General features: G+C 42.6%; 1 protein-coding gene across 1 annotated transcript; it reads left to right on the top strand.

Moving 5' to 3' along the window:
* Nucleotides 1-7158: 7158 nt before the first annotated feature.
* On the top strand, nt 7159-24650 carry LOC140720319 (uncharacterized). Its single transcript, XM_073035183.1, has 3 exons — nt 7159-7192; nt 12268-13819; nt 22641-24650. Exons 2-3 carry the CDS (start codon nt 12638-12640, stop codon nt 24057-24059), a joined length of 2601 nt encoding a protein of 866 aa, XP_072891284.1. The 5' UTR covers nt 7159-7192; nt 12268-12637; the 3' UTR covers nt 24060-24650.
* Nucleotides 24651-24916: the final 266 nt, after the last annotated feature.

Raw genomic sequence — 24916 nt, 5'->3', positions numbered from 1 at the left:
TGTAGATAGATAGATACTTTATTCATCCCCATGGGGAAATTCAACATTTTTTTCCAATGTCCCATACACTTATTGTAGCAAAACTAATTATATACAATACTTAAGTCAGTAAAAATATGATATGCATCTAAAATCACTCTCTCAAAAAGCATTAATAATAGTTTTAAAAAGTTCTTAAGTAGTTTACTTAAATACATGGAGTCCTAACCCCGGCACTTTAACATGTCTTACTCCTGGCGGTTGAATTGTAAAGCCGAATGGCATTGGGGAGTATTGATCTCTTCATCTATCATGTCTCCTCTCATCCTCCTTCTCTCCAAAGAGTAAAGCACTAGCTCCCTTAATCTCTGATCATCATCCATACGCTCTAAAACAGGCAGCATCCTGGTAAATCTCCTCTGTACTCTTTTGAATGCTTCGACATCCTTCCTATAGTGAGGCTGCTTAACGAGTTACGAACTCGTGGTATTACAGCAAAGATTCTGGCATAGATAAATCAGTGGCTGATTGGCAGGCGGCAAAGAGCGGGAATAAATCGAGCCTGTTCTGGTTAGCTGGCGAGGGCTAGTGATGTTCCACAGGGACAGGTGTTGGGACTGCTTCTTTTTGCGTTGTACGCCAGAATTTGGATGATGTAACTGATTACCTTGTTGAAAAGTTTCAGGTGAGATGAAGAAGGGTGGAGGGACAGATAGTTTTGAGGAAGTTGAGGAGGTACGGGGGGACGGATAGCCAGATTAGGAGAATGGACAAAGAAGTGGCTGTTGGAATGCAGTGTCCACAAATGTACTGCACTTTGGTTGAAGAAGTGGAAGGATTGAGTTTTTCGAAACGGAGGGAAATTACGAAAAAACACGAAGGCGCCAATGCACTTGGGAGTCCTTGTGTAGGATTCCCTAAAGGTGAGTTTTCCGGGTGAGTCCGTGGTGAGGAACGCAGGTGCAATATTAGCATTCATTTCAAGAGGAATAGAATATAAAAGCAAAGATGTCCTGTTGAGACTTTGTAAAGCACTGGTGAGGCCGCACTGTCAGCAGTTCAGACCATTACCTTAGAAAAAGTGCTGTGAACCTGGAAAGAGTTCAGACGAAGTTGACGACAACGATTCGGCGATTGAACGGCTTGTCATATGAAAAGTGTTTGACTCTGGGCCTGTATTCACTGGATTTCAGAAGGATAAGAGGTGACGTCATTGAAGCCTGACTGAAGAGTTTGACGGAGTGGATGTGGAGAGGATGTTCTCTCTGGTGGGAGAGTCTGAGACCAGAGAACGCAACCTCACAATGGAGAGGCGTCCTTTCAGAAGGCACTTATTTTGCCAGGAAGCGGTGAATGTGTAGAGTTCTTTGTTACAGGCTGCTGTGGAGGCCAAATCTTTATGTATATTTAAGGAAGAGTTTGATCGCCTCTTGATTGGTCAGGGCATGAATGGATGCACGGAGAAGGCAGGAGACTGGGTCTCAGACGGAAACAGAATCAGTCATGACGAAATGGCGGCGCAGACTCGATGGATCTGATGGGCTGATTCTGCACCGATGTCTTATGGTCATTTTGTCTTGTGGACTTTCAGGGAGTCAAATTCCACAAATGATTCCGGTTGGGTGGGGGCAACAACCCCTGCTTGTGAAATGAAACACGCTGTTTACCGTGGAGGAGGGGGTTTCTTGCGACAGCAGTTGTCCGGATGGTATGGCTATAATCGCTTAATGTTTGTGTTAAATAATGAACGTGAATAAACTCCTTTAGTTCTAGAATCACTGAGAAAATAATTGCCAACATTTGTTCCTGTTGAGTGGGAGTTAATTGTCGAACGTGTTTTCTCTAATTTCAGCAGAGATTCTAACTCCCCATCTTCCCGATTTATTAATCTAATACCAAATACACATGGACGGGAGGGATATGAAGGACTCTCCATATTCCAGTTCTAGTTCCAGAGGACCATAAGATCAGAAGACGAAATGTCAGAATTGGGCCATTCAGCCCATCGAGTCTGCTCTGCCAGTTCATGGCTGATCCCGAATTCCACACAACCCCGTACACCTGTCTTCACACTATATCCTTTGATGCCCTGACCGGTCAGGAAACGATAGACTTGCGCTTGAGATGTAAGCAAGACTTTTCCTCCACCGCAGACTGTAGCAGAGCGTTCCACAGACTCTCATGCTCCATGATAGGTAATTGTAGTATGGCAAGCGGCTGCGGATTGTAACATTAACTCCGTGGTCACACTGGCGCTGCTCAGAATTCTGCATTCTGAGAGGCATAACTACCTCTCAAAACTTCAGGAGCTTCACCGCACAGTCGGCGGTGACGTCACATGAAGCGGCTGCTGTGCAGAACGACTTTGAGGAACCTGCTTACAATCATGGGCACAGTATATCCCTCGGTTACTGACATAGGTAAACAGACAGGGCTCTCCATTACTTTAATCTCAGTAACACCTGCTCTCTATGCTCCGGCAAACATGGAACATTATTCACTGCATTACTAAAATGGATATTTTAAATATCTGGCAAATTGACTTATAAATAAATAACTTCAGACCGCCGTTATATCTGTTTCTGTGCTCCATATTCACTGTCCCTGACGACACTGAAACATTCTTTAATCTGACCGAAGAGCACATCGCGGGAATTGCAAAACTTCGACGTTTAAACGGTCGATTGAAGTAGAATATGGACAGAAACTTCACAGAAAGGCCCTGTCCTGTGTTCACATAATCTGTCGCATTGCGCTGTCTATAGTCAGCACTTAGAATTGATTGGGCAGAAATAGTTTCTGATTGTAACAATATCTGGCACCAATAGAATCTGCTGCTGAACCTAGGTATTGTCTGAAATCGAGTTGGTATGTTGTTTCTGTAATCGGTACTATTGAATGGAAACTAATGCAAAGAGCTACCTGCACAATCACAGTTAATTTGCAGGTAGATCCCTGCGCTGTCGCGGTTGTAGCCATTGCTCACGGTCCATTTGTATTGTTCCTGTCATTTTTGTACAGATGTACATCTACAACCTGGCCTCGGTTCCGTCACCCAGCTTACAGCATCGCGTCCTCTCTCCCTCATCCCCTCGGGCCGACTCCCCAAAAGCCCGGCAAAACTAGCTTACAGACCCAGAAGAGAGAATAACATTAATCCCAATTGGTTAACAAATGAATGCAATTCTCGTTATCAGTAAATTTTAACCTAAACAAGCTTCCAGCACTCTTTTATAACAAAGAAGCATTCTTACTTTTAACAAGACAAAGACGCCATTTTGATTAACAGACGGAGTAACAAAGAAGAAACGCTCTTTACACTCTCCCCCCACCAAATAAATGTCATGTCCTCATGACTTCTAAATAACTCCCCAACCCTTCCTGCCAGTACACACCCTAACCCAGGCACAAACAGTGACATTGCTCCCCAAACAGTAGACCTCACGCCCTGTTCCTCAGGCGCTACACAGGTCAACTTATCTGGGAGTTCCTTAACCCTCCGAGACCTCCGTATCCCTTCAGCAAAACCCTGCAGGCTCGGACACAACCGGGGATACCTCGGGTCCGCTTGCCAACTCCTCTCTCAATCTCTCACTCATAACCCCTTGCAACTCTGATCCGCCTGCTGTCCACGGCTAACCCTCCCCACTACACCTGACTCAGTGGTAGAAGGGCCAAAGGTCTCTTCCTCAATCGAGGGGAAGTTAGCAAACGGCAGCATGTACCACACATCTAGCGCATCATCCTTCGAATCCGTATTCTTCCTCACTTCTGCGATCGGTAGCTGCTGTTTGATCTTCTCCAAACGGAAGCACGTGGCCTGCACTGCTCCCCCAGCCTCTTCAGCCTCCCGCAGTCGAGACATCAGCTTCCTCTCTGGCTCCTCCAACTCCCGCCACAGTCTCAACAATTCTGTATTCACTGCACTTATCTCCAGCATTTCCTTCCTGATGACTTCTTCAAGGTCAACCTTCAGGGTTTCCACTTCATTTGGGCTGTCGATGGTCATCTTCAGGTTCCCTTCAAGCTTCCGCTTCCCTCTTCCAAGATCTGTCCGCAATTGCTTCACCTCCTCAAACTCCCCTCTCCGGGCTCTCGGTTTGCTGTTACTCTTAATCAGATAACTTTCTTGGTCTTCCAACTGATTCCGGATCACTTTCTCCGGTTTCTGATGAGAATTTGGCCTCTCCATCTCCATTTCAAACTTGAATCCGTAGAGACAGTCACTCACGAGCTGCGACCTTCGCCAGACCTGGCACGTGTCCAGAGAAAGCTTCAGCTCTTTAGTTCTCAGTCGCTCCTGCAACAGTCTCGCTTCAGATTCTCCCGAGGCAAATCCAAATACCAGGAGAACATCCACATACGCCAAAACTCCAAACACCTCCACATCCCCCATGGTCTTCCACATGCCCCGCGGGAAGGTTGCAAGGGCTCCGGATATGCCCTCTGGCATCTTTTCGTACCGGAAGAATCCTAGGGGACCTATAACGGCCGTCTTCTCCTTGTCGGCCTCACTCATTGTGATCTGGCAACATCCACTCCTCAGATCCAGCACCTTAAACCACTTCGCACCACTCAGACAGGCAATCGCCTCTACGGCCCTCAGGGCCGTATTCTGGTCACTGACAGTGCACCTCTTCAGCGCACTATACTCCACACACACGCTGCCTACGCCTACTACGGCATCAGGGCCCAGTCGCCGCGACCTCTCTCTCTCACCGAGGTATCTTCAGCGGTCAACTCCCCTCCCTCCTGGTATTTCGGAGCGTCCACTAAGAGGGTCTCACCCTCAGATACTTGCCCCTGGCCGCACCACCACCGGCTCTCGTTTGAATTCGGTACCGGCCCGTGGCTATTACACAAGTCCTCCCAAGCAGCTCGAAACTCTGGGTTTAATAAATAATAATAGACAGTACACCATATGCGATTAAATGATAACACTTTATAGATATTACTAGAACAATGTGATTAATAATGATACAATATATATAAAGGAAAAGAAAATAAAGAAAAGGCGCCAAGTCATCAAAGTCCAAACCACTTCGTGTACAACCGTTTGAGCTCAATTAACAGTCTTCTGGCCACTATTTGATCCCCTCCGAACTCCTCGACTCGTAGCTCAGGACCACCCGAAGTGATCAACCAAGCACATCTATCTTCGTCTTCTCTCCTCGCCGAACATCCTGGCCTCGGACCCCCACTCGGGATCCGTTCCTTACCCAGTTTACAGCATCGCGTCCTCTCCCTCTCTCTCACCCCCTCGCGGCGATCTCCCCAAAAGCCCGTCAACAATAGCTTACAGACCCAGAAGAGAGAATAACATTAATTCCAATTGGTTAACAAATGAATACAATTCCCGTTATCAGTAAATTTAACTCAAATAAGCTTCCAGCACTCCCTTGCAACAAAGAAGCATTCCTACTTTTAACAAAACTAAGAAGCCATTTGATTAACATACGCAGTCACAAAAAAAGAAAAATAAACCCTCACAAAGAAGAAACCCCCTTATACTAATAAGAAACCCCCTCTACACAACGTTCTCATGGATGCTGCCCGACCTGCTGAGTTCCTCCAGTGTGTTGTACGTGTTGCCTTTACCAGCGTTTGAATGCCACCGATCCTTGAATGTGGAGTTGGAGATGCGGGAGAAGACAGCGCCCCACTGGCGTTTAATATTGTGGATCCGTGAAAGATAAATCAATTCTGTATCAAATCCCATGTCGCAGGTACTTACTGTCACTGCCAAACTCACAATGTACACCAGAAAGGCCACTCGGTCTATCTGCTCTCTGCCCAGGTTTCTGTTCCATATCCGTATTTTAAAAATTATCTCTCACTCTCCCTGTTGCAACTTGTCACCACTCCGTGGGAGAAGAGATTTCCCTTGACTTTCTTAGAATCAGAGAAATCTGCAGCAAATTACAGGCCCTTCGGCCCACAGCAACCAACTCTAGAAAATGCCTAGAATTACCCTACGACAGAACCCTCTATTTTCCTAAGCTCCATGTACCTATCTAAGATTCTCTTAAAAGACTCAATTGTACCCGTCTATACCACCGTCGCTGGCAGTGCAGTCCAGACACCCACCACTATCTGTATAAAAAAATATATCTCTGACACCTCCATTGAACTACTTCCAAGCACCTTAACTATGCCCCCCCTTTTGCTGAGTTCTTCCAGCGTTGTGTACGTAACTATGCCCCCCACGTGTTAGCCATCTCAGCCCTGGGGGGAAAAAAGCCTCTGACTTTTCACACGATCAATGCCTCTCATCATCTTATACACCTGCATGAATTTCCTGCATGATTTTCCCCAGGCTAATTAACACGATGATCTCGCTGAGTATTTGACCTTCCCCAGGGCTCTGGACTAAGGTGGTTAAACTCCTATTTCCCTGCTCTTTTCAAATTTTGTGTCATTTTCACCAATTTCAAAGGACTGTGCCTCAGACAGCTGGGTTGCTGCAATGCACCTCTAAAGCCTGACAGCAGACTATCGAGTGAATCTTCAGTGGAGCAGAGTCAGAAACCAAAGAGTTACCAGCACCAATCAGGGCTTTGGGGCTCTGGAAAGAGATGGGGTCTGGAGGTTACGAGCATTAGGAGGAAGAGGAACCAGATCAGCAGGATGTGGCTATGAATGAAAGATGAGAAACATTTGGAAACTGGTTAATTGAAAAACAAAATGGTTAATTTCTACAAAACATTGCAGGTAATCAGCAGGTCATGCAGCAAATGTGGAGAGGAATAATTGGGCAGCATTAAATCCGAGCCCCTTCAGCATGTCTAGACTGTGTACTCCTCTGCTTAGTTGCTGCCTGAACTGCAGAGCTCCTTCAGTATTGTGTGTGTGTGCGTCTTTGTATTTCCAGCAACTGCAGAATCTCTTTTGTTTCACATCTGCATTTGTAAGGGGAGTGAACTTTGGCATTAGATACACGAAATGCCTGTTGATATTGAGTGTATCGTTTATGGGAGCCGCTTTTTGCGTTAAGAAAGCTGCTGAGTTTTCTACACACAAAAAAAAACTGAGATATGGACATGAAACCGAAGCTTGCAGAACTTTTTAATGGCACCGTGAGTACCCATAAAGCCGCGCGATTAAAATTTCGCTGTTGTTTGAAGCACCGATCAAATGCGCAGGCGCAGGGTTGCTGCCGTCTCCGATAACTACGCATGCGCGCAGTATACAAAATGTCGGGAGGAGCGGAAAGGTAAGGGCTTTTTCGACTCTAATTGAGTGACAATTGCTGTGAGAACCGGAGACTGTGGCCCGCAAACTCGGCACAGGCAGGTCTTTTTCCTCTCTCTCAGCCCCACGATCCGTACGCGGGCCCCGGGGAGCTTCCGGCTAATCAGGGAATGGGAGCAGATAGATCTCACAAACAGAGCTGAGCTCGAGCAATCTGAATGCAAGGATTAGGAAGTCAGAAAAAAGAGAACAAAATCTTTCTATCAGCTGTTGAGAAAATGACCTTTGTTCTGCCTCCAACCGCAGCTGCTGGAAATCCGGAGGAATTTCACACAAAATGCCGGAGGAACTCAGCATTAGTACTCTTTCCCATAGATGTTGCCCGGCCTGCTGAGTTCCTCCAGCATTTTGTGTGTGTTGCTTGTTCTGGAGTTTTCTACACGTAAGGATATGTTTTGACCTATTCTGTCTGGGTACATAATGATATCAAACAACTTTGCCCTGGGCAACAAGTAGCTTTCAGATCACAAATGTGCCAGACTCCAATGAGACAGACTACTGCCCTTCCCTTCATATTCATCGGCATCACCAAGTTCATCACCGTCAGTCACCTGAGGGAGGGTTCAGGGGAAATATTTATGCCCAATACAGAAACTGGTGTTACCTGTGTGTATTGTGGTGATGCAAAAATTGCTGGAGAATTTGCAAGTGGAAAGAAGGGGAGTGATATTTGGAAGTCCGACTTTTTAAAGCATCATTTAGCAAGAAAATTGCATACAGTGACATGCAAAAATTTGGGCACCTTTCTGTTCCTGTGAATAGCTAAGCGAGTAAAACAATGACCTGATTTCCAAAAGGCATAAAGTTAAAGATGACACACTCTTTAATATTTTAAGCAAGATTACTCTTTTGTATCCATCATTTACAGTTTCAAAATAATAAAAAAGGAAAAGGGCCTGAAGTGAAAGTTTGGGCACCCTGCATGGTCAGTACTTAGTAGCAACCCCTTTGGCAAGTATCACAACTTTAAATGCTTTCTGTAGCCAGCTAAGAGTCTTTCAATTCTTGTTTGGGGATTTTTGCCCATTCTTCCTTGCAAAAGGTTTCTAGTTCTGTGAGATTCTTGGGCCGTCTTGCATGCACTGCTCTTTTGAGGTCTATCCACAGATTTTTGATGATGTTTCGGTCGGGGGACTGTGAGGTCCATGGCAAAATGTTCAGCTTGCGCTTCCTGAGGTAGTCCATTGTGGATTTTGAAGTGCATTTAGGATCATTATCCTGTTGCAGAAGCCATCCTCTTTTAATTTTCAGCTTTTTTACAGACGATGTGATGTTTGCTTCCAGAATTTGCTAGTATTTAATTGAATTCATTCTTCCCTCTACCAGTGAAATGTTCCCCGTGCCACTGGCTGCAACACAAGCCCAAAGCATGATCAATCCACTCCCATGCTTAACAGTTGGAGAGGTGTTCTTTTCATGAAATTCTGCACCCTTTTTTCTCCAAACATACCTTTGCTCATTGCAGCCAAACAGTTCTTTTTTAACTTCATCAGTCCAGAGGACTTGTTTCCAAAATGCATAAGGCTTGTTTAGATGTTCCTTTGCAAATATCTGAAGCTGAATTTTGTGGCGAGGGCACAGGAAAGGTTTTCTTCTGATGTTTCTTCCATGAAAGTCATAGGTGTCCCTGCCTAGCACTCAAGCGTAGGTATCCCTGCGTAGGTGTCCCTGCGCAGTAGAACAGTGCACCACCACTTCAGAGTCGGCTAAATATTCCTGAAGGTCTTTTGCAGTCAAACGGGGGTTTTGATTTCCCTTTCTGGTAATCCTACGAGCAGTTCTCTCTGAAGGATTTCTTGGTCTTCCAGACCTCAACTTGACCTCCACCATTCCTGTTAACTGCCATTTCTTAATTACATTACGAACTAAGGAAATGGCTACCTGAAAATGCTTTGCTGTCTTCTTATAGCCTTCTGCTTCGTGGGCATCATGTATTTTAATTTTCAGAGTGCTAGGCAGGGACTTAGAGGAGCCCATGGCTCTGATTGTTGGGACGAGGTTTGTGGAGTCAGGGTATTTATAGAGCTTTGAAATTTGCAACATCTGGCTTTTCCTAATGAAGACTGTGAACATGCCATTGCTCTAACAAGCTAATTAAGGTCTGAGACCTTGGTAAAAGTTATCTGAGAGCTCAAATCTCTTGGGGTTCCCAAACTTTTGCATGGTGCTCCTTTCCTTTTTTTTTCCACTCTGAAATTGTAAAAACAAAAGTAATACTCTAATCTTACTTAAAATGTTAAAAATAATGTTTCATCTTTAACTTCATGACTTTTAGAGATCAGTTCATCTTCTCAGGACTTTATTCCTTGGAATGTCGAAGATTGAGGGGAGATTTGATTGTGAAAGAGGGGCATAGATGGTGTAAATTCATTTTGCAATCTTTTTTATTGATTTCCAGATAAAGAATATACAAATCAGAAGAGGAGTTTAACAAGTAGGTAATATAAAAGACATATAAACAGCAATAGTAAAAACAAAAATTATATAATATCAAAATCAAATAAGTAAAATATTATGCTGTTATATATACAATGGTAAAAAAAACTACAACTCCTCATAATAATCAGAAAAAAAGGATTGGAGATTTTATTGATAAGGAAAAAAAACCCACTAACTAAACTGAAACAAAAAACAAAAAAAAGAAAGAGAAAAAAAAGGAAAGGAAAAGAAAGATTGGGCAGTCCAATTGAGGATAAAATTAAAGAAAACAGAGAGAGAGAAAAAAAAACACATCCTTCCAGCATTCTCCAAACCATCATGGATAAGGATTTTCCCCAAAGAGAATTTTAAAAAATAAATAAATAAAAATAAATTAAATCATGTGAAAATATTGAATAAAAGGTCGCCAGAATTGTTCAAAATTAAAGGATGGATCAAATGTTCGGCTTCTAATTTTCTCCAAGCTTAGACATGACATAATGGAGGAGAGCCAATAGAAAACAGTAGGTGGGTTAGATTCTTTCCAATGTAGCAAAATAGCTCTCCTAGGCAGTAAAGTTGAAAAAGCCATCACATGTTGGGTGGAAGCAGACACTTTGCTTGCTTCCTCTGGAATAATCCCAAAAATTGCTGTAAGTGGATTAGGTTGAACATCCATATCTATAACTTTAGATAATATTCCAAACACATCCCTCCAAAAATTATTTAAACTTACACATGACCAAAACATATGAGTTAAAGTAGCCATTTCTGTGTTACGTCTGTCACAAATAGGGCTTATATTTGGAAATATATGCGCCAATTTATCTTTGGACATATGGGCCCTATGTACTATCTTAAACTGCATTAAGATATGTCGTGCGCAGATAAATGAACTATTGACTAGATAATAAATTTTACTCCATTGATTATTTGAAAGTGAATGTTGAAGTTCTACTTCCCAGGTACGTATCATTAGGCGACATGCGAGCATTCATTAACTGTTTATAAATGATAGCTATTAATCGTTTTTGAAAAGGTTTAAACTGAAAAATAACATAAGCCAAATTTGAACAGCAGGCCAAGGGGTAATACGGTAAAAAATCGCGTAAGAAATTCCTAACCTGTAAATACCTGAAAAAATGTGTATTAGAGATATCATATTTATCCATTAACTGTGAGAAAGACATTAAACAGTCTTGTAAAAACAAATCTAAAAAAGTTTTAATTCCCTTAATTTTCCATGTTAAAAAAGCCTTACCTAAAGTTGATGGTATAAAAAAGAAATTAGAATAAATATTACTAGGAAGTAAAGAATCATTTAATTAAAAAAATCTACGAAATTGAAACCAAATTTTTAAAGTATGTTTAACAATAGGGTTAAGAGCTTGTCTACCTATTCTGGAGAACAAAAACGGAAGAGGAGCTCCTAATAAAGAAGCTAACGAAAACCCCATTACTGAATTTTCCTCCAACTGTAACCATGAAGGGCGATCTTGGTCGTCTGTATCATAAATCCAAAAAGTAATATAACTAATATTAATTGCCCAATAATAAAATCTAAAGTTTGGTAAAGCCAGTCCTCCATCTTTTTTGATTTTTGTAATGAAAGTTTATTTACTCTAGAGCTTTTATTATTCCAAACCTAAGATAAACTCAAAGAATCTATTTTATCAAAAAATGTTTTTGGAACAAAAGAGGGAACTGCTTGAAATATATATAAAAATTTCATTAGAATAACCATTTTTATAGCATTTATTTGACCTGTCAATGACATCGACATAGGTGACCATTTAGAAAGCGCCTGTTGAGTATTTTCAACTAAGTGAAGGTGTAAATTCAAGCTGGCTTTTTACCACTGATTGATGTGGGACTACAACCAGTGGCCATGGGTTAAGCGTGAAAGGTGAAATGTTAAGGGTAGCATGAGGGGAAACTTCTTCACACAGACGGTCATCCGGGTGTGGAATGAACAGCCATCATGAGTGGTGCATGTGAGCTCAATTTCAATATTTAAGAGGTTCGTATAGGTACCTGGATGGTAGGGATATGGGAGTGGGCAATTTAAATAGTTCAGCACAAACTAGATGGCCCAAAGGGCCTGTTTCTGTGTTGTGCTTTTCTACAAGAACCTGAAATATTACAAAAATTCACTCTAAGATCTTTTAACAGCTGTGTGGACCAACCATTCATTTTAGCAGGAATTTTGTATATGGCTTTAAAATTGTGGCACTTTAAGTTAATAATACATAAAAGAAGATCCCAGCTGCACGTCAAGAAAGATTGTTTGCGTGAGACTGTTTCAGTTACTGTGGGGCCAGGCACCCATGCAGCTCAGCAGGAACAGGGAATAATACCAATGGAGAGAGTCAAACTGAGCCAGGTCACAAATTGGAGACAGCAGAAATGCCCCATTCTTTTAGAGACAGGAAGAGCATCAGGGAATTGATGGTCTTTCCAGCTACCAGCACTCTGCCCAGTCAGGAGATGATTTCTCTGTCCAACTTGGGTAGAACCTCACTGTAACAGTGTGATACAGATCAAACCTTGGCAACTCAAGTAATCTCATCTGTAATGTTGTCCTACACCCATTGATGGATTTTATAAATCTTTTTACAGGTTAAAAATGAGAAGGAATTTGTCTCCAGGAATCTCAAACATGGCATGCCAGTTTTGTTGTCTCTGTCTAGATGTTTAAGAAATGGGGCAAGGGATTCAATCGACCGTTCTTCATTTGACCAACCGTCATTTTACACAGGAGAAAGGCTGTTCACCTGCTCAGACAGTGGGAGTGGATTCACTCAGTTATCACAATTGAAGGTACATCAACAAGTTCACATTGGCCAAGGCCATTCATCTGTTCTGTGTGTGAGAAAGGATTCAGTTGGTCTTCCCTCCTGTGGACACACCAGTCAGTTCACACCACACCGGGCAGAGGTTGGCCATCTGCTGAACTTCTGGGAAAGGATTCACTCAGTCATCTGACCTAATGGCTCACCAGCGAGTTCACACCAGGGAGCGGCTGTACACCTGCTCAGTCTGTGAGAAGAGATTCACTCACTCTTCCACGCTATGGAAACATCAGCGAGTTCACACTGGGGAGAAGCCGTACACCTGTTCAGTCTGTGGGAAGGGATTCACTGAGTCATCCACCCTACTGGTACATCAGCGAGTTCACACTGGGGAGAGGCCATTCACCTGCTCAGTCTGTGAGAAGAGATTCACTCGGTTATCCCACCTCCAAAGTCATCAGCGAGTTCACACTGGGGAGAGGCCGTTCACCTGCTCAGAATGTGGGAAGGGATTCACTGAGTTATCCAACCTACAGAGTCATCAGCGAGTTCACACTGGGGAGAAGCCGTTCACCTGCTCAGAATGTGGGAAGAGATTCACTGAGTTATCCAACCTACAAAGTCATCAGCGAGTTCACACTGGGGAGAGGCCATACTCCTGCTCAGAATGTGGGAAAGGATTCACTGAGTTATCCACCCTACAGAGACATCAGCAAGTTCACACTGGGGAGAAGCCATTCACTTGCTCAGTCTGTGGGAAGAGATTCACTCAGTTATCCACCCTACAGAGTCACCAGCGAGTTCACACTGGGGAGAAACCGTTCACCTGCTCAGAATGTGGGAAGAGATTCACTCAGTCATCCACCCTACAGAGACACCAGCGAGTTCACACTGGGGAGAAGCCGTTCACCTGTTCAGTCTGTGGGAAGAGATTCACTGATTCATCCACCCTACAGAGACACCAGCAAATTCACACTGGGGAGAAGCCGTTCACCTGCTCAGTCTGTGGGAAGGGATTCACTCAGTCATCCACCCTACAGAGTCACCAGCGAGTTCACACTGGGGAGAGGCCGTTCACCTGCTCAGTCTGTAGGAAGAGATTCACTCATTTATCCAGCCTACAGAGACATCTGCAAATTCACACTGGGGAGAAGCCATTCACCTGCTCAGTCTGTGGGAAGGGATTCACTCAGTCATCCACCCTACAGAGTCACCAGCGAGTTCACACTGGGGAGAAACCGTTCACCTGCTCAGACTGTGGGAAGGGATTCATTTATTTATCCAGCCTACAGAGACATCAGCGCGTTCACACCGAGGAGAAGCCGTTCACCTGCTCAGAATGTGGGATAGCATTCACTCAGTCATCCCAACTACTGGCACACCAGTCAGTTCACAATGGGGAGTGGCCATTGTTATGAATCGCTAGGTTTCATTTGCTGTAGGCTGTCATTCTGAGAGAGAGATATTAAGGTGATTCAGTCTGATTTGCAGCTTGTTTAGTTTTAAGCGAGGACACAGACACTCGAGTCAGACGGAGATGAAAGAGGTAAAATGGAAGGATGAAAACCAGGGAACTAATGGCCAAGGATCACTGTTTGGAACTTTCCTATGCCCACAAGGGTGGATTAATCATCGATTCACCGTACATCGAATGTGTAGTTGTCACCTCGTTTGATCCATAGGAGTGGATCTGATTTGGGGTATCCTGTGAAGACTGCTGATGTGTTAACCCTTGCCTGGGTGTGGTGTGGTAATTCGCTTGAAGATGATACCCCTTGTGACAAGTCACTTTGTGTGATAATTAGTATGTGAGATTTTGGAATGACGACAGATAAAATCTACAGCGACTGTTCTCTCATTTTGCCACCATGGAACCTGAGGAATTTGACATAATTGCCTTCTCTCAACATTTACCCTGGATTACAAATATCTCTCTCATCACGTATTCTGTGGATGAACTGAACTTGCCTACTTTACCATCTCAAGACTCTAAGCCTTGATTCCCCCGAGCTCAATAGTTTGGGCAACACACACAAAATGATGGTGGAACACAGCAGGCCAGGCAGCATCTATAGGGAGGAGCGCTGTCAACGTTTCGGGCCGAGACCCTTCGTCAGGACTAACTGAAAGGAAAGATAGTAAGAGATTTGAAAGTAGGAGGGGGAGGGGGAAATGTGAAAGATAGAAGACCGGAGGGGGTGGGGTGAAGCTGAGAGCCGGAAAGGTGATTGGCAAAAGGGATACAAAACTGGAGAAGGGACAGCATCATGGGACGGGAGGCCTAGGGAGAAAGAAAGGGGGAGGGGAGCACCAGAGGGAGATGGAGAACAGGCAGAGTGATGGGCAGAGAAAGAGGGAACAAAAAATCTAAATATATCACGGATGGGGTGAGAAGGTGAGGAGTGGTGTTAACGGAAGTTAGAAAAGTCAATGTTCACGCCATCAGGTTGGAGGCTACCGGTAGATAAGGTGTTGTTCCTCCAACCTGAGTGTGGCTTCATCTTGACAGTAGAGGAGGCCATGTAGAGTAGTGGAGGCCATGTAGAGCAGAGGAGGCCATGTAGAGTAGAGGAGACCATGTAGAGTAGGGGAGGCCATGTAGAGTAGGGGAGGCCATGTAGAGTAGGGGAGGCCATGTAGAGTAGTGGAGGCCATGTAGAGTAGTGGAGGCCATGTAGAGTAGAGGAGGCCATGTAGAGCAGAGGAGGCCATGTAGAGTAGGGGAGGCCATGTAGAGTAGAGGAGGCCATGTAGAGCAGAGGAGGCCATGTAGAGCAGAGGAGGCCATGTAGAGCAGTGGAGGCCATGTAGAGCAGAGGAGGCCATGTAGAGCAGAGGAGGCCATGTAGAGCAGAGGAGGCCATGTAGAGCTGAGGAGGCCATGTAGAGCAGGGGAGGCCATGTAGAGCAGGGGAGGCCATGTAGAGCAGGGGAGGCCATGTAGAGCAGGGGAGGCCATGTAGAGTAGGGGAGACCATGTAGAGTAGAGGAGGCCATGGCCTATTCTGATCTGACAGTTGATGAAGCAGCTGATTGTGACATAGTGAAACAGGCTGTGCTCAAAGCTTACGAGTTGGTCCCAGAATCACACAGGAAAAAATTTGGAAATTTGTGAATCAGACTTATCTGGCATTTGCTTCTCAGAAGTCTGTGTGTTTTGACCACTGGTGCACGTATAAAAATATAAATGATGATTTTACAGATAGAAAGAGTTGGTTTTAATTGAAGAATTCGAAAGATGCGTCCCTGATGACATAAAGACGTATTTAGATGGAAATGATTCTGCCACTTTGCAGGAGTCTGCTAGATTAGCAGATGAGTTTGCTTTAACTCATAAGGTTAAGATTACCCCGAATAAGAGCTTCCAAAAGAGTAGCAGGAATCACCAGGGCAAACCAGAAATTAAAGTTTGGACTAGTGATAAGAGTAAGGATGAAGGAGAAATATTCTGGTCTTACTTGTTACTGTTGTAGGAAAGCTGGTTATGTGATGGCTATTGTGCTGTCCTGAAGAAGAAAAAGGAAAAGGAGGCAGTCCCAAATGCCTATGTTGAAGCACCTATAAACCCACAGGGTTCTGAACATTCTGTCGAGGCTCAGTTAAGGTCTGAGTTAAGAAAGGATTTGAACATTTTATGTCAGATGGGATTGTATTAGCAAATGAATGGTCAACCCCGGTACCAGTGAAAATTCTTCGAGTTACTGGGGCTTCTCAGTCACTCGTTCTAGGAGGCTGTGGTGGCCAGTGCTATCATGGTTGCTGTTGTGTGCTGGGGCAACAGGCTGGGGTTGCAGACACCAGCAGAATCAACAAACTCATTCGTAAGGCCAGTGATGTTGTGGGGGTGGAACTGGACTCTCTGACGGTGGTGTCTGAAAAGAGGATGCTGTCCAAGTTGCATGCCATCTTGGACAATGACTCCCATCCACTCCATAATGTCCTGGTTAGACACAGGAGTACATTCAGCCAGAGACTCATTCCACCGAGATGTAACACTGAGCGTCATAGGAAGTGATTCCTACCTCTGGCCATCAAACTTTACAACTCCTCCCTCGGAGTGTCAGTCACCCAGAGCCAATAGGCTGGTCCTGGACTTATTTCCACTTGCATGATTAACTTATTATTATTTAATTATTTATGGTTTTATATTGCTATATTTCTTCACTATTCTTGGTTGGTGCGGCTGTAACCAAACCCGATTTCCCTCGGGATCAATAAAGTATGTCTGTCTGTCTGTACGTTAGACAGCGTTCTAAAGTTTGGTGATGAGACTGACACTGCTGAGGTAAATCTTATTAAAGGCATTGGGGGCGGCATGGTTTCCGTGCCATTGCACAAGGTAACTTTACTGTCAGGATTGGTTTCGGGACCTGTTAAGATCAGATTATGCTCCAGTTTACCGGTGGGAGATATTACTTTGCTGTTAGGGAATGACCTGGCAGATGGTAAAGTTGTTCCTGCAGTGCAGTTGACAACTAACCCAACCACTGACGACCCACAGATGGATTTTAACATTTATCCTTCCTGCACAGTAACTTGAAGTATGGCTAAACAGTCTGCTGACGCAGACGGTTCTGTGCAGCATGATTCTGATACCCATGATAGCCAAAATCGGGATGCAGGTTATGAAGACCAGTCAAGGACTTTTCTGCCTTCATTGTTTCAACAGGATTCAGGTAGTAAGTCTGATGAGAAAGATTTATCCCTGTCTAGGAAGGAGTTTATAGCAGAACAGAACGAAGACCCTGATATTGAAGCTTTAAAAGAAACAGCTCTCTCAGATGATGAGATTAAGAAAGTGCCAGTAGGGTATTATCTCAAGGATGGAGTGTTAATGAGGAAGTGGAGGCCACCTGCTGTACCTTCGAGTGAGGAATGGGCAATTGTTCACCAAGTTGTAGTTCCTAAAGTTTACAGGACTGAAATTTTAACTTTGGCCCACAGTATACCCTTACGTCGACATTTTGGAGTGAATAAAACTAAACAGGATTATCAAAAAATGTTACTGGCCTAATTTGAGGACAGATGTTGTGACCTTTCGCAGAACTTGTCACACTTGTCAAGTTGTGGGTAAACCTAATCAGGTCACCCCAGTGGCCCCACCGTAGTCTAAACCTGCATTTGGTGAGTCCTCTTCAAAATTTATAGTGGATTGTGCTGGCCCTTTGCCAAAGACTAAAGCTGGCCATCAGTATCTGCTAACTATTATGTGTACTGCATCCAGATTCCCAGAGGCAATACCTCTCAGAAATAATAAAGGTAAAACTGGCGAAGGCTATTACCAAGTTTTTTTTTACTTTATTTGGTTTGCCGAATGAAATCCAGTCTGATCAAGGAAGTAATTTTACATCTGGGTTATTCCAGCAGGTAGTTTATGAACTGGGAACTAAACAAATTACAACATTTGCATACCATCCAGAATCACAAGGGGCTTTGGAAAGATTTCATTCTGCCCTCAAAACAATGATTAAGACATATTGTGTTGAAAATGGAAAAGACTGGAATGAAGGAATACATTTGCTTTTGTTCACAGTAAGAGAGTTGGTACAATAATCACTGGGATTTACTCCATTTGAACTTGTATTTGGTTGTAGAGTGAGGGGACCTTTGTCCTGGTTAAAGGAACAATGGATTGATGGGGATGTACCTGTTAACTTATTAGACTATGTTTAGATCTGGATCTGTTGTTGTTTGTCATCTATATCTGTAATCTGGATGATAGTGTGGTTAACTGGATCAGCAAATTTGAGGATGACAACAAGCCTGGGGGAAGACTATCATGGCTTGCAGTGTGATCTGGACCAGGTGGGAAAATGGTTTTAGAAATGGAAAATGGAATTTAATGCAGACCAGTGTGAGTTGTTGCACTTTGGTATGACCTACCAAGGGAGGTCTTTCACAGTGATTGGTCGGGCACGGAGGAGTGTTGTGGAAGAAAGGGACCTGGGAATACAAGTCCTTAATTCACTGAAAGTGGTAGATAGGGATGGAAAGAATGATTTCAGCCCATTGCCTTTAATGAACCAAAGTACTGATAACAATAGATGGATGTTATGTTGACTTCTAGAAGACATTGGTGAGGCCTAATTTGAAGTATTGTGTGCAGTTTTGGTCACCTACCTACTGGAAAGATGTAAAAGAAGATCAGAGATTTCAGAGAAAATTCACAAGGATGTTGCCATGTCTGGAGGACTTGGGTTATAAGGAAAGATTGAACAAATCAGGACTTTATTCCTTGGAATGCAGAAGATTGAGGGGAGATTTGATTGTGATATGGAGGCACAGATAGTGTTAATGCAAACTGGCTTTTTCCACGAAGATTGGGTGGGATGACAACCAGAGGCCATGGGTTAAGGGTGAAAGGTGAAATGTTAAGGGGAACATGAGGGGAAACTTCTTCACACAGACGGTTATCCGGCTGTGGAATGAGCAGCCAGCACAAGTGGTGCATGCGAGCTCGATTTCAACATTTAAGAGGTTTGTGTTGGTACCTGGATTGTAGAGGTGTGGGAGTGGGCTGTTTAAATAGTTCAGCACAAACTAGATGGCCCAAAGGGCCTGTTTCTGTGTTGAAATTTTCTATGATTGTGACAAGAACCTGAAATAATACAAACATTCACTCTAACCCCTTTTGACAGCTGTGTGAACCAACCAGTCATTTCAGCAGGAATTTTTCATATGGCGTTAAAACTGTGGCACTTAAATTAAATACGGAAGAACAGAAGGGATTAGGTATGCCTTTTACAGTGAAGGAGGTTGAAGAAGCTCTGGGATCACTTCAAAGTAATAAATCTCCAGGAGAAGATGGTTTTCCACCTGAATTTTATAAAAAGTTTAAAGATTTATTAATTTCTCCCTTTATGGAGTTAATACATCAAGCGGAAAGAACACATAGACTTCCAGAATCTTTTTCAACAGCTATTTTAATAGTATTGCCAAAAAAAGATAGAGACCTTTTAAAGCCAGCATCATATAGACCTATTTCTTTATTAAATACTGATTATAAAATTTGAAAACAATAAAAAAAGTTTAAAAAAAAATCTTATCTAATAGATTATCTAAATGCTTATCAAAATTAGTGCATATGGATCGAACAGGATTTATCAAAAATAGACAATTGGCAGATAATGTAACCCGGTTAATTAGTATAATCCATTTAGCGCAAAAGAGGGAGGAAACGAGTGTGGCAGTTGCTTTAGATGCAGAAAAAGCATTTGAAAGATTGGAATGGGATTTTTTATTTAAGGTATTGGAAAAATATGGATTAGGAACATCATTTATAAAATGGATTAAAACCTTAAATACTAATCCCAAAGCTAAAGTAGTGACAAATGGTCAAATTTTGACACCATTTCAGTTAACAAGATCAACTAGGCAAGGTTGTCCATTATCACCTGCTTTGTTTGTGTTGGCAATAGAGCCATTAGCTGAATTAATTAGAATGGACCCAGATATTAAGGGTTTCAGAGTTAATCAGGAAGAATACAAGATTAATTTATTTGCTGATGATGTTCTACTTTATTTAACAGATCCATTACATTCATTATGTAAATTATCTTATAGATTAGAAGAATATGGGAAAATATCAGGTTATAAAGTAAATTGGGATGAAAGTGAAATTTTACCTCTTACTAATGGAGATTATAGTCAATGTCGATTAATAACTCTATTTAGATGGCTGGCAAATGGTATAAAATATTTAGGTATAAGAGTTGATAATGATATAAAAAACTTATACAATAAATTATTCACCACTTTTGAAAAAAATTCAGGAAGATCTTGATAAATGGATGGCATTACCAATAACATTAGTAGGTAGAGTAAATACTATAAAAATGAATATATTCCCGAGACTACAATATTTATTTCAATCATTACCAATACAATTACCCCAGCAGTTTTTTCAAGAGTTAAACAAATATGTGAGGAGGTTTCTCTGGAAAGGTAAGATGTCAAGAATATTGTTGGAAAAATTGACATGGAAATTTGATCTAGGAGGGTTACAACTTCCAAATTTTAAGAATTATTATAAAGCAAATCAACTTAGATTTATTGCATCTTTTTCTGAGAAAGATAAACCGGCATGGATTAGAATAGAACTAGATAAAATAGGAGAAAACGTACCAGAAGATTTTATATATAAATGGGAATCTAAATGGATACGGGAAAAGAAAGAAGTTTCTATATTAAAACATTTGATTAATTTATGGAATAAGATAAATGTTGATGATGAGACAAAAAAATCTTTATAAGCAAAGAGATCTTTAATTCAAAATAGACTTATTCCTTTTACAATGGACAATCAACTTTTATATAATTGGTTTCAAAAAGGGATTAGATACATAGGAGATTGTTTTGAAGGAGGTATATTAATGTCATTCGATCAATTAAAGAATAAATATAAAGTATCAAGTAACACTTTATTTTGTTACTTTCAACTAAGGGCTTATATAAGAGAAAATCTAGGTTAAACAATGTTATTGCCGAAATCTAATGAAATAGAAATTTTAATTCAAAAAGGAAATATTAAAAAAATTATATCTTGTATGTATAATTTGATTCAAAAACAGGCAATTAAACAAGGAGTCCATAAGTCAAGACAAAAATGGGAAAGTGATTTGAATATTAAAATTGAAGAAACAAATTGGTCAAGAATATGTCTTGATAGTATGACAAATACAATAAATGTTCGGTTAAGATTAGTGCAATATAACTTTCTACATCAATTATATATTACACCACAAAAAATAAATAAATTAAATCCAAGTTTATCTGATCAGTGTTTCAGATGTAACCAAGAAACTGGTACATTTTTACATTCTACATGGTCTTGTTCTAAAATTCAACATTTTTGGACAAATTTAAGAATTTTACTGGAACAAATTACGGGAATACAACTTCCTCATAGTCCAATATTACTTTTATGAGGTGATATTGAAGGGATAAAACCGAAACTCAAACTAAATAAATATCAGAAAGAATTCATAAAAATTGCACTGGCAGTAGCCAAAAAGGCTATTGCAGTTACTTGGAAATCGGATACATATTTAAGTATAGATTGTTGGAAGAAAGAAATCTATGGCTGTATTCCATTAGAGAAAATTACTTATAATTTAAGAGATAAATATGAAACATTTTTGAAAATTTGGTGCCCTTATTTACAAAAGACAGGACTAAATATATAGGTGCTCTGAAGATGAAACAATTGGTTACTTGGGGAAAGAAATAAATATACATACTAAAGTTATTAAGAACTCCATGGAGCATGTGGAGATCTTCCAACAACCAGGCACTTTCTTTTTCTTTCTTTCTAACTTTCTCTTCTTTTGATATAGGGAAGTTAGAGGGGAGGGGGGAAGGGATATATACATTTTTTTCCACACTTGTAATTACTTAAAAACACAATTAAATATATAGTTTTTTAAAAAAACTGTGGCACTTTAAGTTAATAATACATAAAAAGAAGATCCTAGCTGCACTTCAAGAAAAACTATTTATGTGAGAGTGTTTCAGTTACTGTGGGGTGAGAAACAGATGCAGCTTAGTGGGAACAGGGAATAATACCAATGGAGAGAGTGAAACTGAGCCAGGAGACGGCAGAAATGCCCCATTCTTGTAGAGACAGGAAGAGCATCGGGGAATTGATGGTCATTCCAGATACCAGCACTCTGCCCAGTCAGGAGATGATTTCTCTGTCCAACTTTCGTTGAACCTCACTGTAACAGTGTGATACCAGATCACACCTTGACAACTCAAGTGATCTCATCTGAAATGTTGAACTACACCCATTGATGGATTTTGTAAATCTTTTTACAGGTTAAAAATGAGAAGGAATTTGTCTCCAGGAAGCTCAAACATGGCACGCCAGTTTTGTTGTCTCTGTCGAGATATTTAAGAAGTGGAGCAAGGGATCCAATTGACCATCCTTCCTGCTGAGACTGTGGGGAAGGATTCACTCGGTCATTTGACCAATTGGCACGCCTGTAATTTACACAGGAGAAAGGCCTTTCACCTGCTCAGACAGTGGGAATGGATTCACTCGGTTATCACAATTGAAGGTACATCAGCAAATTCACACTGGGCAAGGCCATTCACCTGTTCTGTGTGTGGGAAGGGGTTCAGTCGGTCTTCCCACCTGTGGACACACCAATCAGTTCACACCACACTGGGCAGAGGCTGGTCATCTGCTGAATTTCTGGGAAAGGATTCACTCAGTCATCTGACCTAATGGCTCACCAGCGGGTTCACACTGGGGAGAAGCCATTCACCTGCTCAGTCTGTGGGAAGGGATTCACTCATTTATCCCAACTACAGAGTCACCAGCGAGTTCACACTGGGGAGAGGCCATTCACCTGCTCAGAATGTGGAAAGGGATTCACTCAGTTATCCCACCTACAGAGTCACCAGCAAGTTCACACCGGGGAGAAAGCGTTCACCTGCTCAGAATGTGGGAAGAGATTCACTCGCTCATCCACCCTACAGAGACACCGGCGAGTTCACACTGGGGAGAAGCTATTCACCTGCTCAGTCTGTGGGAAAGGATTCACTCAGTCATCTGCCCTACTGGTACATCAGCGAGTTCACACTGGGGAGAAGCCGTTCACCTGCTCTGTCTGTGGGAAGAGATTCACTAATTTATTCAGCCGACAGAGACATCAGCGAGATCACACTGGGGAGAAGCCGTTCACCTGCTCAGTCTGTGGGAAAAGATTCAATAATTTATCCAGCCTACAGAGACATCAGCGAGTTCACACTGGGGAGAAGCCATTCACCTGCTCAGAATGTGGGAAGAGATACGCTGACTCTTCCGCCCTAAAGAGTCATCAGCGAGTTCACACTGGGGAGAGGCCGTTCACCTGCTCAGTCTGTGGGAAGAGATTCACTCATTCATCTCACCTACAGAGTCATCAGCGAGTTCACACTGGGGAGAGGCCGTTCACTTGCTCAGTCTGTGGGAAGGGATTCACTCGGTTAGCTAACCTACAGAGACACCAGCGAGTTTACACTGGGGAGAAGCCGTTCACCTGCTCAGTCTGTGGGAAGGGATTCACTCATACATCCCACCTACAGAATCACCTGCGAGTTCACACTGGGGAGAGGCCGTTCACCTGCTCAGTCTGTGGGAAGAGATTCACTCATTTATCCCAACTACAGAGTCACCAGCGAGTTCACACTGGGGAGAAAGCATTCACCTGCTCAGAATGTGGGAAGAGATTCCCTCGCTCATCCACCCTACAGAGACACCAGCGAGTTCACATTGGGGAGAAGCCATTCACCTGCTCAGAATGTGGGAAAGGATTCACTCAGTCATCTACCCTATTGGTACATCAACGAGTTCACACTGGGCAGAGGCCATTCACCTGCTCAGTCTGTGGGAAAGGATTCACTCAGTCATCTACCCTACTGGTACATCAGCGAGTTCACACTGGGGAGAAGCCGTTCACCTGCTCATTCTGTGGGAAGGGATTCACTCAGTCATCTACCCTACTGGTACATCAGCGAGTTCACACTGGGGAGAGGCCGTTCACCTGCTCAGTCTGTGGGAAGGGATTCACTCAGTCATTCACCCTACGGAGACACCAGCGAGTTCACACTAGAGAGAGGCCGTTCACCTGCTGAGAATGTGGGAAAGGATTCACTCAGTCATCCCACCTACTGGCACACCTGTCAGCACACAATGGGGAGTGGCCATTGTTATGAATCCCTAGGTTTTGTTTGCTGTGGATTGTCATTTTAAGAGAGAGAGAGATTAAGAAGGCAAATGTGTCTGACTTGCAGCTTGTTTAGTTTTAACCGAGGACACAGACACTCAGAGTCAAACGGAGACGAAGGAGGAAAAATGGAAGAATCGAAACCAGGGAACTAGTGGCCAAGGGTCACTGTTCGGAACTTTCCTTTGCCCACAAGGGTGGGCTAATTATCGATTCACCGTACATCGAATGTGTGGTTGTCACCTCATTTGACTCATAGGAGTGGATCTGATTTGGGGTATCCTGTGGAGACCACTTATGTGTTAACCATTGCCTGGCTGTGGTGTGGTAATTCATTAAGATGATACCAATTATGACAAGTCACTTCGGGTGATAATTAGTATGTGGATTTGGAAGGATGACAGATAAAATCTACAGCGACTGTTGGTATCAATTTACCACCATGTAACCTGTGGAATACGACATAATTGCCTTCTCTCAACATTTACCCTGGATTACAAATATCTCTCTCATCTCCTATTCCATGGTTGAACTGAACTTTCATACTTTACCATCTCAAGACTCCAAACCTTGTTTCCCCCGAGCTCAATAGTTTGGGAGTTATATTTATACACATAACACTCACGAGGAAATCTGCAGATGCTGGAAATTCAAACAACACACACAAAATGCTGGTGGAACATAGCAGGCCAGGCAGTATCAATAAGGAGAAGAACTGTCAACGTTTCAGGCTGAGACCCTTCGTCAGGACTAACTGAAAGGAAA

The sequence above is a fragment of the Hemitrygon akajei genome, unplaced genomic scaffold, assembly GCF_048418815.1.
Source record: "Hemitrygon akajei unplaced genomic scaffold, sHemAka1.3 Scf000041, whole genome shotgun sequence".
In the NCBI taxonomy this organism is placed as follows: domain Eukaryota; kingdom Metazoa; phylum Chordata; class Chondrichthyes; order Myliobatiformes; family Dasyatidae; genus Hemitrygon; species Hemitrygon akajei.
Note: the sequence above shows the minus strand (reverse complement) of the source record. Positions and strands in the feature narration are given on the sequence as shown.

Excerpts from the sequence above, each read along its gene's own strand:
- LOC140720319 (XM_073035183.1), top strand. The coding sequence starts at position 12,638 with ATGGCTCACCAGCGAGTTCACACCAGGGAGCGGCTGTACACCTGCTCA. Across the intron at positions 13,820-22,640 it reads AGTCATCCCAACTACTGGCA|AAAGGATTCACTCAGTCATC; the intron begins CACCAGTCAGTT and ends TGAATTTCTGGG.